The sequence below is a fragment of the Cololabis saira genome, chromosome 13 (assembly GCF_033807715.1).
Source record: "Cololabis saira isolate AMF1-May2022 chromosome 13, fColSai1.1, whole genome shotgun sequence".
Taxonomy (NCBI): Eukaryota; Metazoa; Chordata; class Actinopteri; order Beloniformes; family Belonidae; genus Cololabis; species Cololabis saira.
Genome location: NC_084599.1, coordinates 25,567,017 through 25,583,201, shown reverse-complemented (window position 1 = coordinate 25,583,201; position 16,185 = coordinate 25,567,017). Strand labels below are relative to the sequence as shown.

The 16,185-nt window shown below is 39.7% G+C and overlaps 1 protein-coding gene across 3 annotated transcripts in view; it reads left to right on the top strand.

Annotated features, from left to right (window-relative positions):
* LOC133458500 (arf-GAP with coiled-coil, ANK repeat and PH domain-containing protein 2-like) overlaps positions 1-16,185 on the top strand; it is a 55,350-nt gene that overhangs the window by 31,019 nt on the left and 8,146 nt on the right. Inside the window, exons 9-19 of one of the 3 annotated variants that reach the window (XM_061738458.1) lie at positions 2,049-2,123; positions 8,412-8,524; positions 9,110-9,161; positions 10,156-10,256; positions 10,446-10,551; positions 10,878-11,083; positions 12,856-12,925; positions 13,074-13,168; positions 13,398-13,600; positions 15,557-15,649; positions 15,776-16,002. In XM_061738458.1, coding sequence (XP_061594442.1) covers positions 2,049-2,123; positions 8,412-8,524; positions 9,110-9,161; positions 10,156-10,256; positions 10,446-10,551; positions 10,878-11,083; positions 12,856-12,925; positions 13,074-13,168; positions 13,398-13,600; positions 15,557-15,649; positions 15,776-16,002 — 1,341 coding nt within the window. Of the gene's footprint in view, positions 1-2,048; positions 2,124-8,411; positions 8,525-9,109; positions 9,162-10,155; positions 10,257-10,445; positions 10,552-10,874; positions 11,084-12,855; positions 12,926-13,073; positions 13,169-13,397; positions 13,601-15,556; positions 15,650-15,775; positions 16,003-16,185 lie in introns of all 3 variants that reach the window. The other 2 variants (XM_061738459.1, XM_061738457.1) reach the window with 2 other exon arrangements.

Below are 16,185 nucleotides of genomic sequence, written 5' to 3'. Positions count from 1 at the left end.
TCTGAGAATTAGGTATTGAGTTGTTATGTAGACAGTTGCTCAGTAATTGATACAGAGGGTCACAGTAAGATTGCATGGCTTTCTGTCTTTGAAGTTCTTTTTTTATTTGCATGACAACTTACAATGATTCATTTGCAGTGTGCTGCTATTTCTGGCACACTAGTGGAACAATCTACTTCTGTGTATTAGATATGTTACTGATTGTTGCCATGACACAAAGCCTTATGACTGACCCCATGGAAGTTCAGTGAATGAGCCCTCAGAGCCGTTCTGCGTCTCATCCATGAATCATAAAGCCTGTCAGTATAGTTGCTTATCAAGACTGAAGGAAGAGACAGACAGAAGCAGGACAAAACATCTGAGCCGATGTCTCAGCAGGCATTGTTTAGGGGTTTGGGGGGGCGGGCATGCAAGTGAGATAGTGTCATAAAATATGCAGAGAGATACCTGAACAAACACACACCTGTGTTTTCAGATGACGGCAGATGGACGGCCGGAGTGGACCGGGCTAGTTGTTGTGGTTGAAGCAGGGAAAAACATTTCCCATCTGATGTTATCAGTCGGCTGCTCTCGTCCACCCATTTCCGTTCTAAACAAAACAAACGGCTCCTCAAATTCTATCTACTCCAAAACGCCTAGGGAAGAGCAGATTCATTCATGCTCTGTAAAACCAAGCATGAATGTTATTTCTCAAAGTGAAAGGAAACAGTTAAACATTGTAACATTAAAGATGTGGAATGTATACATTTTAAACCTATGAATACATTAAAAAGCTACATTAAAAGGGCTATGTTTTGTTAACTCTTAAGGATTTCTTGGGGGAAAAAAATGAAATTTTCTGTGATGGCACTTTTGCATGCATTCAAACATTAACAGACAACTACCTATCAATGTAGAAAACAATTGAGAAAGCAATCAAAACTGTTTCAGTGCAAGTGAAGCAGTCCTGATTAAAACATGGATTCATTTTTTGTTTTCTGCTGAGATAAATGTTACCAGGGTCAAAGTTAAAAGATCACGAGACACATCTTGATTGGATCCATTACTGTCCTTCACTTCACAGACAGTTTTTAGTTATCATGATTATTTTTATTTCTGTTTCTGCTGCTCCATTTTCATGTTATGTTTTTTAGTCTTGATCCAGTAACTTTTCAATTTCAAAACTTTTCAATTTATATTTATCATATATTTATTTTACTTGCAATGTAAGACATTTTGAGTGCTTTTGATTTTTGCACCCTATTATGTTCATGTGAAATATTTGTTAGATTTCATTGCGTCACTCTGTAGTCAAGCCAGCATGACCATCCATGAATTAAAATAGAACTACAAAATATATTTTTACTTGATTATGTGACTTTTTCAAACCTTAAATCATTCACACTACATAAGTGTTTGTTTCTGCAGTTTACTTATGAAACTTTGAACTCCTCTCCCTCCCCCTCTTCAGCAAAAAGAAGATGAAGGGGGAAAAAAACCCATACTGACCTCTAATCACATACTGATTCTTTTGTGTTTGAGGATTGAGACATTCTGATTCGGGTCACACTGCATCAACAGACTATCAAGAGACCTAGAAAAGAATTTCACTGGTCTGAGGCAAACTGGCACATTTTCAGTATTGCTCTCTGGCCCTCAGTGATCTATTGAAACTCTTATTTTTCTACTTCTTGCTTTCTTTTCTCCTCAAAAGTGTCTTTGTTTCACCGTCTGCATGCAGCTGTCAGTTGCAGTTTGGTGAAGAGAATTATTCAGCTCCCATCCAGTTTCACACGCGATGAAGCCTTCAGAGCTCAGTCTGTTTTGTTTAGAGGACACAGCATGCCTTGCCTTGATTTGGGCAAGAAAAAGAGAAATAAATACTCACAGCACACACAAATTAATTTGTCAAGTGAAGTTAATAGACCAGAACTCGGTTTTACAGTCTTTGCACTTTTACTTCCATATACATACGTTGCGTTAAATAAGCTAAAGCTGTTTTTTGAGTGAAGATCTTGAAATCACTTGGTTTGTTAAGCGTGACTAATTATCTGTTATCTGTGTTGCAGTTGGACCAGCTGGTGGTCGATGCTGCCAAAGAGAAGAGGGACATGGAACTGAAGCACTCCACCATCCAGCAAAAGGTGCATAAAAACTCCCTATTATCTCACTCTTCCTCTGGTTTAAACATCGTCTCCAGCACCGGGACATAAACACAGCATCCACACATTTAGCACCTAGCATATATTCATAATATTGTATAGTTGGAAAAGAGAATGAAAACCACGACTGATGACTTGCTAATTTATAATAATAATAATAATAATAATAATGACTTGGATTTATATAGCGCCCTTCAAGGCACCCAGAGCGCTTTACAGAGATCATTATTCATTCATACACATCCTCCCTGGTGGTGGTAACCTACGTTTTGTAGCCACAGCTGCCCTGGGGCAGACTGACAGAAGCGTGGCTGCCATATCGCGCCAAACGGCCCCTCCGACCACCACCAACATTCATACACATTCATACACATTCACACGGGGCAAGGTGGGTAAGGTGTCTTGCCCAAGGACACTACGACAGCAAACTGCTGGGAAATTTGCTCATTTTGTGAACATTTTTAGTGATTGCTTGTCTTTGCCACAAGGCTTTTCTGCTTCACACAGACTTAGTACTATTTTATTTAATCTTTTACCAAGAACTCCCTTGAGATAAAATGTATTTTTTGAGGGACACCTGGCCAAGAGGCACATCGGTACAGTATGCAAAACAGAATAAAAAAACATATGATATTGAGAGGCTATAAAATCATTTAGGTGGATTAGTACAAACAGGAAAATTGGATAAAAGAGAAGTGGCGCATTTTGCTGATGGTATTACAGGATTTATAGAGAGAGCCTTTTACTATGTTTATTGTTAAATCAAACAAATACTCCAATAGGAAAAGAAAAACTAAGTTACATTTCAAGTGAATAATGTTTATAATTATGCAACCTTTGAGCTACCTTTTAATCTGGGGCTCAGGTCTGATCGTGTTGGGTTTATTTGTCATTTGAGTGAATGGAGTTACAACTCCACCCGGGTGTAAGGTGATAACAGAGGGTGATCTCAGCTACGCAGCCATGCATTATTGATGGCTGACGGAAACCCATTTCCAAACAAAAAGGTTTGGTTTCAGCATGTCCTCATCTCTGTCCGGCATCTCTGCCAACACTCCCTCTCACTACTGAGTCTTGTTCCCACTTATGTCACCATTTATTTTCATATTTCACATTTTCTTGAAACACATTTTAGTTGAAAGTCACTTTTTTTTTAGGTTCTAAACTTAAATCTCTCCAGACTTTTATAGCCCCGCAGTGGCTTAGAAATAAAGCTGGATGTGGGTTGTTATGCTAGGATATGTGGTTGTTGTAAATTGTCTAACTTTAACTGAACATCATTGAATCCAGACATCTGCCAGCCAACTGTCTGCTGGGTTTTTCTGAACTTCTGTTTCTTTTTGTCAGTGGAATCCACTTTGGTCATCAAGTACTTCCTCTGAAGTGTCTTTTATTTGAAGTTATTCATGTCGCCTCCTCCTGTCTTGTTCTCCCCCAGCATTTTCTTTCATATTCTTCTTTCTCTTTTGTTTAGTCATTGTACATGTGACTACTTCTGCCTGTCCTTGAACACCTATCCTCCGTTTACCCTTCACCAATTTATCTATAAGCTATTTTTATCTCGCTCCCTCTGCCCTCCGACTGGCTGCTAGTGTGAAGACACTTCTAACCAGCTGTCTTTTCTTTTCCTCTACTTTGGCTTTTTCTCCTCTCTCATTTCTACGTCTGCTCAACCCAGGCTGCTCTGCAGGTAAGCTGTCTTTGTCTTTCTTGTCCTTCACTGTGAAGTCTTCTTTACGCTTGCATGCTTACGTACCGTATACACCACATACCTGGCTGTCCTTAAAATGGACTCCATCTCTGGAGTCGATGAAACACAAATGAGCTGATTGATTGAATAAATAAGATTAAATTGAGCAACTTGCATGATATGATGCCGTGTCCAATTTAAATGGCCATGCATGTCTATTTGGATGGAAATTTTAGTTTAATCAACCTCAGTTCCATAATAAAACAGATATTTTAACATCATACTTCCTTACAACTTCCCAAAGTTTCACACAGGAAGTTAGCAGGCAATAATCTTTAGTAATGGGTTATTCAGAGCAATAATACAGTCCTTATCGCATGTATTTTTATTGAAATGAACTGTAGTAAAAGGTTAAATGAGAATAAAATGCTTAAAAAGCAGTGTAAGAGAACAAGAGCCCTAAAGTTCTCATTTCCTACACGCTATAAATCTTTCACACCAGTTGCATTAAAAAAACAAAATAATAATGTGTTCATTTTATTAGTTGTTTTATATACTGACTATTAAATCTAACCCAGAAGTTTGCCCTCTGTCTGTAGCAAACCATTTTAGCTCATGTTTCTTTAAGACCCATTCTACAACGCCCCTAAAATCTTCTGATTGGCCAGCTTAAAGCCTGCCATGAGTCAGCTCTAGTGCTCGTGAGTTGTACTGGCTGTATTTATCAGGATGCTGAACTTGTAGCAGATGAACTAATAAAGAAATCTGTGGCGAGCTGGCGTGAGGATGGGATCTGTGGCTTTGTGGTGCCTGACAGAAGTCTGATAGAGAGAAAAGGGAGAAATAAATCATTTGTATTTATTTATATATCTATTTTTAAAAGGGGCCTTTTGTTTGTGCTTGCAGTAAAACATTGCAAATGATCATTCTTTTGTTGAAACCTTTCATCCTCATGGGAGCTGAAAGGGGTCCTAAGGTTGTGGTTAGTGTGCCATAAATCTGCCTGTGTGCATTATTCAGCAAAAACATTGACACCACACTACATGACAGCTTCCAAGTGCCATTAAGGAAACATCAGAGATGCGCTGCTGGCTTAATGATTTTGTCTACAAAGGTAAACCGTGAATCATTGATTCTGAAACGGCTACAGAAATGTAGTTCTCTGTGAGAATAAACCTTAACTACCATTTCAGTTCATATGAAAGGATCAGACGTTACCGATTGTCCAGCATATTTGAGCCAATGAGGGGAAATGCCGAGTGCACGTCTGTTCATCTGCAGTCGTTATAAATGTTTTATGCACAGACTCGTCCGCTTAATTATTCCAATTCAGCACTCACACCAGCATCACTGACACAGAAACACATGCACGCACACACACACACAGGTGACCTTTGCCTAGAGCAGGAGTCCTCGGAGGAGGAGCAGCTGAAGCTGTGACAAATGTTTTGATAGACAGCGAGCCACAGGAGAGGAGGAGGGAGGCGAGAGTGTGTGGAAGAGACGAGCCACGCTGGTTCAAGTGACTTCAGTCATTGAGATGCTACGCAGGGAGGCTTTCTGACTGGCCATTTGTCAGGTTTGCTGGAAAACGGGCACACAGAGAAGTTGGCTCAGAAACAAACATCTGGGAAAATGAAGATTTTCAGCCGTTTTCATTATGTTTGGTATCTGGTGAGTGAGTCTAATAAGGACTTGAATTATGTGTGTTTGTGTCAGTGCATTTGACAGCGTGACCACGACCCGAGCTACTTGTTTTGCAGTACGAGCTTTCTCTTGAATGGACACACAATATTTTTTTATTTTGGTTTTTACTGTAAGTAATCCATGATGGATTTCTGATTTTAATTGTTGGGAAATACAAATTTCTTTTCTGTGTGTTGTTCTTTTGCTGTGTGTGACATTTTAGGAGGTGGCAGAGCTTGACTTTTTACCAGACCGCAGCAAATTTTGCGCCTGGAGGTCGACCTCCGTACGTAGTCAATGCATCAATCTCCATCTGACTTCTGTGTTGTAACCCCGTCAGCCTCATGCTTTCATCTCCTCTCCAGCACATGCTAAGGGAATGCAATGCTCTGCTTGTGTAAATATTTGCACCTCCGTCTGTTGCATCATCTTAAAATGCAACACATGCATCATTCTTCATGTTTTGATGATACAGCATGAACCATTTTGATGTTGTTAGTGTTTGCTATAGTGAACTTGGGTTGCTGGTTTGATGTCAGAGAATGGTTTGGGACTTTGCCATGTTTTTGTTTTGCAAGTGTTTGGGAGACTAAGAACAACATCCTTCTCGCTTTGTAGTTTGTCCACTACTGTTCTTTTTAAAAAGTATCTCACAGAATTAAAATGGGTTTGTCAAAACTAAATACTCACAGAAATGTATGAACCATAAATGTTTCAAGTGTCTGTTAGTGCTCCACATTTCTTTGATTGCTTCTGTGCTTCTGTCACTAAATGCACACATGCATCAGGTAGCTAGTTTGTAGTTGAACGTCTTACTTGTCAAAGCTTAAGACAGACTCTTACTCTAAGCTATACTTAAGAGCAGTTATTTGAATAAAAGTCATTGTTTCATGATAATTAAACTGTGTGGCTTTAGTGCTGTCCACCAGATAAAGGTGGATTTGTCAATGCGCTGACCAGCACTTTCCATTATCTTTCTATTTAGAAACTTGATACAGACGCATTTTGTTCCTGTTGTGCAACCAAAATAACTCGACTTCCCAGCGTCATCCTGGAAAATTGTGTTGTGTTTATGAGAGTGCCCAGTCATTCAGCACTTGCATAGGTTACAGATGGAGAAAAGCCCAAAGTCACAGACTGACAGACAGTCATGCACTAGAAATAAATGGGTAGATATTTTGAAATCTGATATTGAATACAATGTAGTGACGCTCAGAGTAGACACTTGTTTGGACTAAGTTTTCAGGTTCAGGTGAAAGCCATTGTTTAGCATGGTTACTTTCCAAAAGTAAACAGGAAATAGTGGCTGTTGTTACCACTTTCTGAATCTCTGAGGTCATTTTTCAGTCAACTTACTTATTTGAAATATGTACGCTTCTAAAATTTTAGCTTAACTTTTAAAGTGTTTTTTTTTTTTTTGGAGTTTGTAAAAGACTGCAGATGTTTCTGGAAGGATGACTGAGAATGTGATTCCCCAGCTCCTTACAGTAACGGATCTGGAGCTGTAATGGTTTGTGGAGACGCTGACGCCTGGTGAAAACTGACTCCACAAGGACACACAGACTTGTGTGCATGCGTATGCGTGTGGTTGTGCATCGCGTGAGGCTGATAAAGTTGGCGGGGAGTTAGGAGTGTGTGGCAGTATCGCAGTAGCAGGTAGACTGGGACAGTCCCACAACAACACCCAGACCCAGTTGTAGCGTAGCTACGGTCGTTGCATGTTGCAGTGTTGTAGACGAGTCTGAATCAAGTCCAAAAATTAAAGAAAAGTCAGAGTTGGGTCCACTGGGTCAGTTCCAAGTTGAGTCCAATACATATGACACAGCTGTCAGCTTTTTAAACATCTGTTCTTAGAAACATCTGAAGTCGTTCTTGTTATATTTCAAAAACATGGCTTTCATGTTACAAATGTTGCTGTTGCATAGCAACCTGATGGCTAAACTAGGAACATCAACTACATGTTATAGTCTTGCTCTTAGCAGTTTTTTCTCGAAAGCAATTTGCAGGGTGACAACTGAGGTTAGAAGTTGTTCCCATCATCTTCTCAGTGCTTAGAGATGAAACTGCACACTTAACCGCCACATGAGAGATCAGTAAAAGCAAAGGGGGCATTTTCTCCTGGTATTTCATCACCATTTGTTTGTTCCTAAACATAATGATGCACAATGCTGAATTATGGCCTGATATGGGAGGTGCATCTTCCCCCAAAACAATGTTGATCCTAATATAGACCTTATGCCAAACCATTATATCATATAGAATAAAAGGAGAACTGATGACTTGTCCTTAAAATTCGTGCTTGAGTCGAGGGGTGGGGGGGTTACAGCAACGGGACCTGGGCATCTTGAATTGATCATAACCGCTTCTGTAAAAACCTCAATGAACTAAAGCCGTTGCTACAGAACAGCCTAGAGCTCCTCCACAAGAATGTGAGAGATAGATGATGTAGTTGTTTCTTGTATGACTTAAGTTTTAGCTGCCAAAGGTGGATTTACAAGTTTCTGAACAAAAGGGGTACTTGGTATCGACCACATGTTTGTTTTTTTGGCTGCATTTTTGTCAAATAAATAATAGCATGGTGAAAAAGTTTGTTGTTTGTCTGATGTTATATTTACCTAATATAGAGACCCACTACAGTCAGATGATTTTATGATTAAAACATTTTTATTCTTTTTTACATAACAAAAACCGGATGAAATGAGGGGCTTCTGACTTTTGCACATTACTGTATGTTTCAACTGGCTGACAGCCCCATCACGAGCTGCAGCTGCGCCCCATCACACCAAAAAAATGTGACAAACATTATTATATTAGCCACTAAAGTAGTTGCTTGTTTTTTTTAAATCCTCTCTCTACTTTTGCTGTAATTTTTCCTGCCCAACTGTGTTTTTCAGGATTTCTCAAATGATGACACCAAGCTGGAGTACAATGTGGATGCAGACAATGGCATTGCCATGGAGGGTTATCTGTTTAAGAGAGCCAGTAATGCCTTCAAGACATGGAACAGGTACGGAATAACACCGTTTAATTTGTAGATCTGTCACTAGTTCAGTAAGTGATATTAAGTTGAAGTGAATTATTTCATCGGTAAAGTAAAACCTCTTCACAACATGCAACCAAGCTGAAGGCTTTCTAGAAGAGATCAAATGTTTTGCTAAAGTTTACAATCAAGACAATTGAACACAATTCCTCTCAAATTTACAGTGTAATTCATAAAAAGCAAGTACAATATTTCTGTAAAAGTCTTCATATTCAATCAGATCTTAATTGTTTCATCTTTCATCTGCTAGAATAATGCAGCGATACAAGATCAAGAGAAGTGTAATATTTCTGTGTAAATACTAATGCACCTAAACACTAGAGATTCTTGAGTGAGACTTTGTCTGGAGCTGCTTTCGCATCCAAAGATTTATTCCAAAACGAAAAACCCAATTTGAAGTGCAAATTGTTTTTTTTGTCAGTTTTTTTTTTTAAATACACAAAATGACTTTATTTACTCATGTGCTCCAGCTCCATCCCACACTTATTTTAGGAGCATCACTGGTAATTGCATGTGACTGTGCGTCCTAATAAACTTGTGATCTCCTTTCAGACGTTGGTTCTCCATCCAAAACAATCAGCTAGTTTACCAGAAGAAATTTAAGGTATGTCAAGTGACTCACTCCTCGCTGACCACATTAAAATATGTTTCTGTTTCACCACCAGCACAAAAATCCCTCCACGTATTTTTAGCGCGACGCTGCAGCCTCTCTTTAAGGCGAAAATTGTAAATGGTTGTTTTGTGTCGAGCAAACCACTGCTATGTGTGAGGACGTGTTTTGTGTGCTTCAAGGGGAAATGCTTGCACTATATTCTGGAAAAGTAGTTTATACAAATGTATTGTCCATATGTGAGGTCATTTGCATCGTGCAAGTATGTGAGGTTTTTTTTCCCTCCTTGTGGTGCAACTCTAGTTTTACAAAAACATCTTGTGACTTTGTTAGACACACTGCACTAGCAATATGCTTAAGGATAAGGAGAGGAAGGCAAACTATTAGTAACTCTCAAAAGGCTTGGATCGAGGCGACTGGACATCCTTTTCTTTGGCTCCTGAATACAATTCACCTTTCACCTACAAAGCATCATCTGGTTAATATCTGGTTGAAACATCTTTAAGAACAATTAGCCTAGACAGAAAGACGTGTCAAGCTAATATAAAATACTTACCAGAGATAAGTTAAAGGAAAGAGTATAATTACATTATAATTGTGTGAGTATAATTACAGTATATAATAGTAATAATAATAATACTGTTACTTAGCAGTGTGAGTACAGTGTGTGAATAATTATAAATACAGGTTAAATGATCAGTGAATGGGGGTAGGACTAAATATGTTTAAACTTCTTCCTACTCCTTTTTGGCACATCTAAATCAAGTTAGCAAGTTTTAAAGGATGAAATTCTTTGTTTTGTTTTGTTGTTGTTTGCTTAAAGTTCTCATGAAGTGTTGTTTCTTTTTTTTTTACATGTACAAAAATAAAATAAATCAAATCAAATCAAAAATCAAAGAAGCGGGAAATACCTTTCACAATGTTGTTTGGATGATCTTCATGTATGTGTGTACTGTATTTAACTAGACCCCCTGTGTTGTTCACTCAGGACAACCCTACAATAGTGGTAGAAGACCTGAGGCTATGTACGGTCAAACACTGCGAGGACATCGAGCGACGTTTCTGTTTTGAAGTGGTTTCACCCACCAAGTGAGTTTGAGTGACTGAAATATCTTTATCAGTCTAATGAAAACTAGAATTTAAAAAAAATTATAATAGACAGAAGGGTTATCAGCAGTGTATCTGCCCTCCACCACACACACACACACACACACACACACACACACACACACACACACACACACGTTGTCAGCTAACAGCAGCTGTGTGCCCCTTCAGGAGCTGCATGATGCAGGCGGACTCGGAGAAGCTGCGGCAGGCTTGGATCAAAGCTGTCCAGAACAGCATCGCCACCGCCTTCCGTGACAAGGGAGAGGACGGAGAGGTAAAAACCAAGCATGCCGACACTGACTGGATGCGTCTTTATAAGTATAATAGTTTTGCAGCCGATAAATTTAAAGACTCCATGTCATTTTAAATACAAACTGAAGTATCTATATCATTTTGGAAAAACATGTGAGATATTTGAGATATTATGAATGTTGCTGCATTCTGAAGTTTAATTTCCTCCAGCTCTTTCCTTCTATGACAGGACCTGATTTTTTTTTTTTTTTTTTTTTTTTTTTTATATTATAATGTCTGCATATTTTATTCAGTCTTGACCATTCAGTTTGGAGACCAAACATTTTCCCACCCCTCTCTCGTCAGAAGCTAGATAGGAAGTCGTCCACGTCAACAGGGAGTCTGGACTCTGGCGGGGAGCCAAAGGAGCGGTCGCTGAAAGGGGAGAGTGCTCTCCAGAAGGTCCTGGCCATCGCCGGCAATGCTTGCTGCTGCGACTGTGGCCAGCCAGATCCCCGCTGGGCCAGCATCAATCTGGGCATCACTCTCTGCATCCAGTGCTCTGGCATCCACAGGTGAAGTGCTGCAGTCCTTCACCAGCTTATTATTACTAAAGCTCTGATGATGTGTTTATGTATAGTTGTACATAAAGTTGGCTGGAAGATAAAGTAGCAACGACTCAGGTGATGGATAATGAAAACTTGACTTAAAGACGCAATACCTAACTCTTGCATAACCAGTTTCTTGGTGTACGCGCAGTGAAAATAGAAGGTTTCCTTTCCAGAAAGGAGGAATTCAGAGAAATTAATGAATAAATGAAGCAAATACTGGGGAAGGGGGAACCTTTTATTTATTTTTTCAACATCTTGCATTAATACAGTTCATTTGGAGTTCATTTTAGCTCTGTGAAAACTAGAAACATTCAAATTATATTTGCTTATATTGAGTTTTGGAAAATCCTCTCAGGTCCATGGTGTGAAAGGCTCCAATACAATATTGGTCTTTGGGGATTTGTGAAATTTAATCTCACTGTCATGTAAACTTGCAGTCTGCTTGGGATGTTGTGAAAACATCAAATTACTCGCTAGAGTAAAGTTAATAAAAGTTTAATCAAGATACAAGTAAGCAGGTCGTTTCCCACACTCTGTATATAAGACAGTAATAAATAGTCTACATCCCTGGTTTTTGAGGGTTAGGGTTAACCCCTAACTGTAACCCTTAATGAGTAATTAGAGTAATTAATTTATTTTATTTTTTCATATATGTATTTTACTACACATATATCTTTAATAAAAGGGACTTTACAGAAGAAATAATAAAAAACTGGCCCTGCAGGCTCAATGTAAAGAGTGTCTGTAACAAAAAAGAATGAAATAAAAGACCTCTACCTCAACGGTGTCGCTGCTGAAAGATGAACACATGTCAAATAGTGTCCGCATCTTTAAAAGCCACATGTTTTGACATAAAATAGTTTGAGACAAACATAACAGACTGTTAAAAAATCAGACAACAAACAAGTACAATTAATTCAATGATTGGAAATTGAGTTCGACATAGAGGACATCTTCACATCTTCACATGGGAGACTATTTGGGAAGAAAAAAAAACAGAAAAGGAAATGGGAGAAAATGACTTAAAATGCTTTGGGAAAGGTAATAAAAGTAGGATGTTTGTAGCATTATGTAGGTTTTTTTAAAGGGTTGTAATATTTTATGATTCAGACTCACAAAGTCAAAAAGTCAGATTTTTAGTGTAATTAGTATGGCCCTGGAATATTTTGAAGACTTTGATGCAGAGGTCCAAATAATGTCCAATTGTCCATAACTATGCAGTTTAAGCTTGAAGGAAGAAATATTGTTTGAAAAATCAGTAGGACGACCATCCAAGGAGGCATCAGTTTGAATATTAAAATCACCCCAATATAAATAGGCTCATACATTTATACAAGTTCAGATAAAAGTTGCTGCTCACTTTGAGATGGTCTGTCTGCAGAAAGACTTAGAGAAAATAACGCTACTTATATAATATTACTTATCTTGTGTAATTTGTGTAATGAGTCAAAACAGGAGATACTTGTATTTGTTTTATCAGCATTAAAACTCTTGTTCTTTTGCATTTTGCATAACATTTTAATACTTGCTGTTGTACTTTTAGATTCTTCATCAGCAAATTTTTCATGATTGTTTCAGGCCTTTTCGTCTCGATCCAAGAATTACGTTCTCCGCACTGAAAAGAAGCTTGTGTGATAAATGCTGCAAAGACATTTAAAATGTAACCTTCCATAATGAAGACATGGTGAATGACATCATTATTATGTTTTGTGTTTTGATGCTTCTTTCACGTACAGGAGTCTTGGAGTTCATTTCTCGAAGGTTCGCTCTTTGACTTTGGACACATGGGAGCCAGAACTTCTCAAGGTGAGTCAGTTTTCGTTCAGATGCCGGTTTTTCAAAGTGTTATGTGTGACTACACTGCTATTGCACCTCTGCTGCACACGCAGAAGTCAAAGTCTTTTCTCTTTTTTCTTGTATGCACACCTAATGGTTAATTTTATTAATTTTGCAGTTGATGTGTGAGCTGGGGAACAAAGAGATCAACCAGATTTATGAAGCACGACGAGAGGAGCTGGGGGCCAGAAAACCTCAGTCAGGAGACCCAAGGTGCCGGACTATTTTAGCTTTCTATTCTAACTTTCACAGCTAATTAATTTTTTTGTTTTTAGTATTCGAATATAATTTTACGCATAAAGAGGTAGCTTTGGTCTCATTCAGTCCGTAGCTTCTTCAACATTAAACAGCTCTGAGTGATTAAAGGGAGTAAAAGTCAACCACAGGTAGAACAAGAGTTGGACTCAATGTTCTTAAACCAACACGTCTCTGGTTTTCCTAGACACGAGGTGGAGGCCTACATCAAAGCTAAATATGTGGATCGTCGGTTTGTTCGTCGGCCGACAGACGAGGAGCTCCGAACCAAAGTGGTTTCTCTCAGCAAGCAGGAGAAGAGGCTGAGCAGCAGCTCTGAGCATCTGCCGCCGAAGGCGCCTCCACCCACACCCAAACTGCGCCCTGCGTCCAACGTCTCGGAGAAGTCGGGTCAGTACAAGATGAATGCAAAACACACCTTTTAAGGATCTGCTTTCCTGAGTCCAACAACCTCAAACATTCAAAAAGCTTTTATTACCAGTTTGAGAGGATAGATTTGAGAGTTAATTAATTTAAAGTCAATTTAAGTCGGGTATTGCTCCTCGGTTAAGACTGGTGTGGTGTTAAAGGATGGATTCAAAACAACCAGTTATATGTCTTGGAAATAGAGCGAGAGAGATGGTTTCAACACATAAAGAGGAGGTGAACACATTAGTAGATGGATGCTGGAGGAAGAACTACCAGGCAGGGAAAAAGGGAAGACCAGAAGAAGAATATGTAGCTTTTATTATATAAAGATTTAAAAAATTTTAGTAGTGTATTTTCCACACTATAAGGCGCACCTAAAAGCCTTCAATTTTTCAAAAGCTGACCATGCGCCTTATAATCCGGTGCACCTTATATATGGATCAATATTGAGCCGCAACAGGTCTCGCAACTACGGTAAGCAGTCGCCAGGCCCGGACTGGCCATAGGAGAACCGGGAGTATTCCCGATGAGCCGGTCTAGGATTGGCCTGCTGGCCTGCCACCTGCGTCTGTGAAATTTTAATAATATGTCAAGATCACAATAATTTTCCAATTTAGAACTAAAATATTAAAGAACTAACACAAATAAAATACACTTCAATTAAATACTTTTTTTTTTTTTTTTTTGTAATTTATTTTCCTAAGCCACTCGGAGCCGCAGTATAAGGATGAAAGAGCCGCATGCGGTCTAATGGATGCATAACGTAACCCCAGCCTGTCCTGTAGCGCCTTATAATGCGGTGCGCCTTATATATAGAAAAAGTTTTAAAATACGTCATTCATTGAATGTGTGCCATATAATGTGGAAAATACGGTATATAAAATAGAAACTTTGAACCTTCGTGTGGGTTTTCCAGAGCTGACAGAATTCCTCATCCTCTGTTTTTTGTGATCAGTGGTAGCCCTCTTTGCTTCGCATTGCTTCTCGTAGTCTGTCTCTGCCAGTGTTAGCCGAGTCCCTAGTCTAACGATCTGTGCTTTCGTCCCGCTTTCCTTTTTCTCTACTCTATCCATCTCTTTTCACACTCTCTCTTCATTCCTCCCCTGGCTGTTCTGTGCTTCCGGACTAACCCCCCGCTCATATTGCTGACCCTAAAACTCCCCATATCCTCGACTTACACCCTCCAATTCCCCCCAACTCCCATAATCCCTCGCGTAGCCGCCGCCAGCGGCGTGGAGGCTCGCCGCGACTCTCTCTTCTGTCCCGATGAGCTTGACTCGCTCTTCTCCTACTTTGACACCTCCTACAAGCTCAGGAGCAGTAAGTACTTGAAGCTGAGTGTTTGGCTTGCTTTCCACCTGCCTCTTTCATGTTATTTCACCGCTGTGGGGCTGTAGACTAACCACCTGTCATCCACTCCTCCGTTCCTTCTTCATCAAAAACCGCCCTAAAGAGTTAAAAGGGTTGCAGAGCACACTATGTTTTGTGTTTCCTGATGTGGAGGGCAGTGTTTCTCTAACTCCTGGTTTTGGTCAGTCTCTGGTATTTGCACCTATGTCTTATCATATTTCTGGATTTTAGGGACGTGGATTGTAAAATAATGGATGGGCTCTGTCATCAAGGTCTATTTGATTTATTTTCCGCCAGCTACTCGCCCATCCATGGAGTAACAAAATACTAGGAGTGCCTTCTGTTTTGATTAATCTGGCTCAAAAAACCTCAATGGCTTTTGAAAACCAATGCATTTTTTAAAAAAAGTGATAAAGTGTAGAAAAACAACAACAAAAAATTGTTGGCCAACAGAATTACTAATGAATTACTAAAATTGTATCTCTATCTGCAGAGCAATCAACAGGAAGGTCGTCCTTTTATTTTCTACTCTTGATCAAAGACATCTTGGTGTTGTTCCCCTAAGTGATTCAGAGTGTTGTTTTGCAGTGAAAAGTGCCGACAGCGGCATTCAAAACAGCGCTGATGGGAGCAGAGAGGTGCTGACCAACACGCCGTCCAATAACAGTCTGGCAGATGCAGGTAAGTCGCACCTCTGCTATCACATGACCTCCCCTCCAGTTGTCATGACTCCTTTTGCAAAAAATACAAATAAAATGGCATTTCTCCTGTGTATAAAACAAAATTGGCTGTCATCTCTCTTCCTAGAAGCTGCTGAGTGTCGGCCCGCGGCCACCACACTTCCTCCGCCATCGCCCTGTAAAGAAATGGTTTTCTACGAGCCTAAAGAGTACAGCCCAGGTCTGCAGCTCTACTGGGCGGCTTGTGCACGCAGCCTGCCAGACATGGCGGAGGCGCTGGCCCACGGGGCTGAGATCAACTGGGTCAACACGGAGGAGGACAAGAGGACGCCGCTGATCATGGCGGTGCAGGGGGTCAGTACGGCTGCAGGAAACCCACTCAGTCTGGTGACATGTTTTCTACAATGAAGGAGATTTTCTTTGGGATGAAGTGAAATTACCAGATGTTTGCAAGCAGAGGTGTCAAAAGTATTCACATTCATTACTCAGGTAGAAGTATAGATACTAGAGTTTAAAAATACTCCTGTAGAAGTTGAA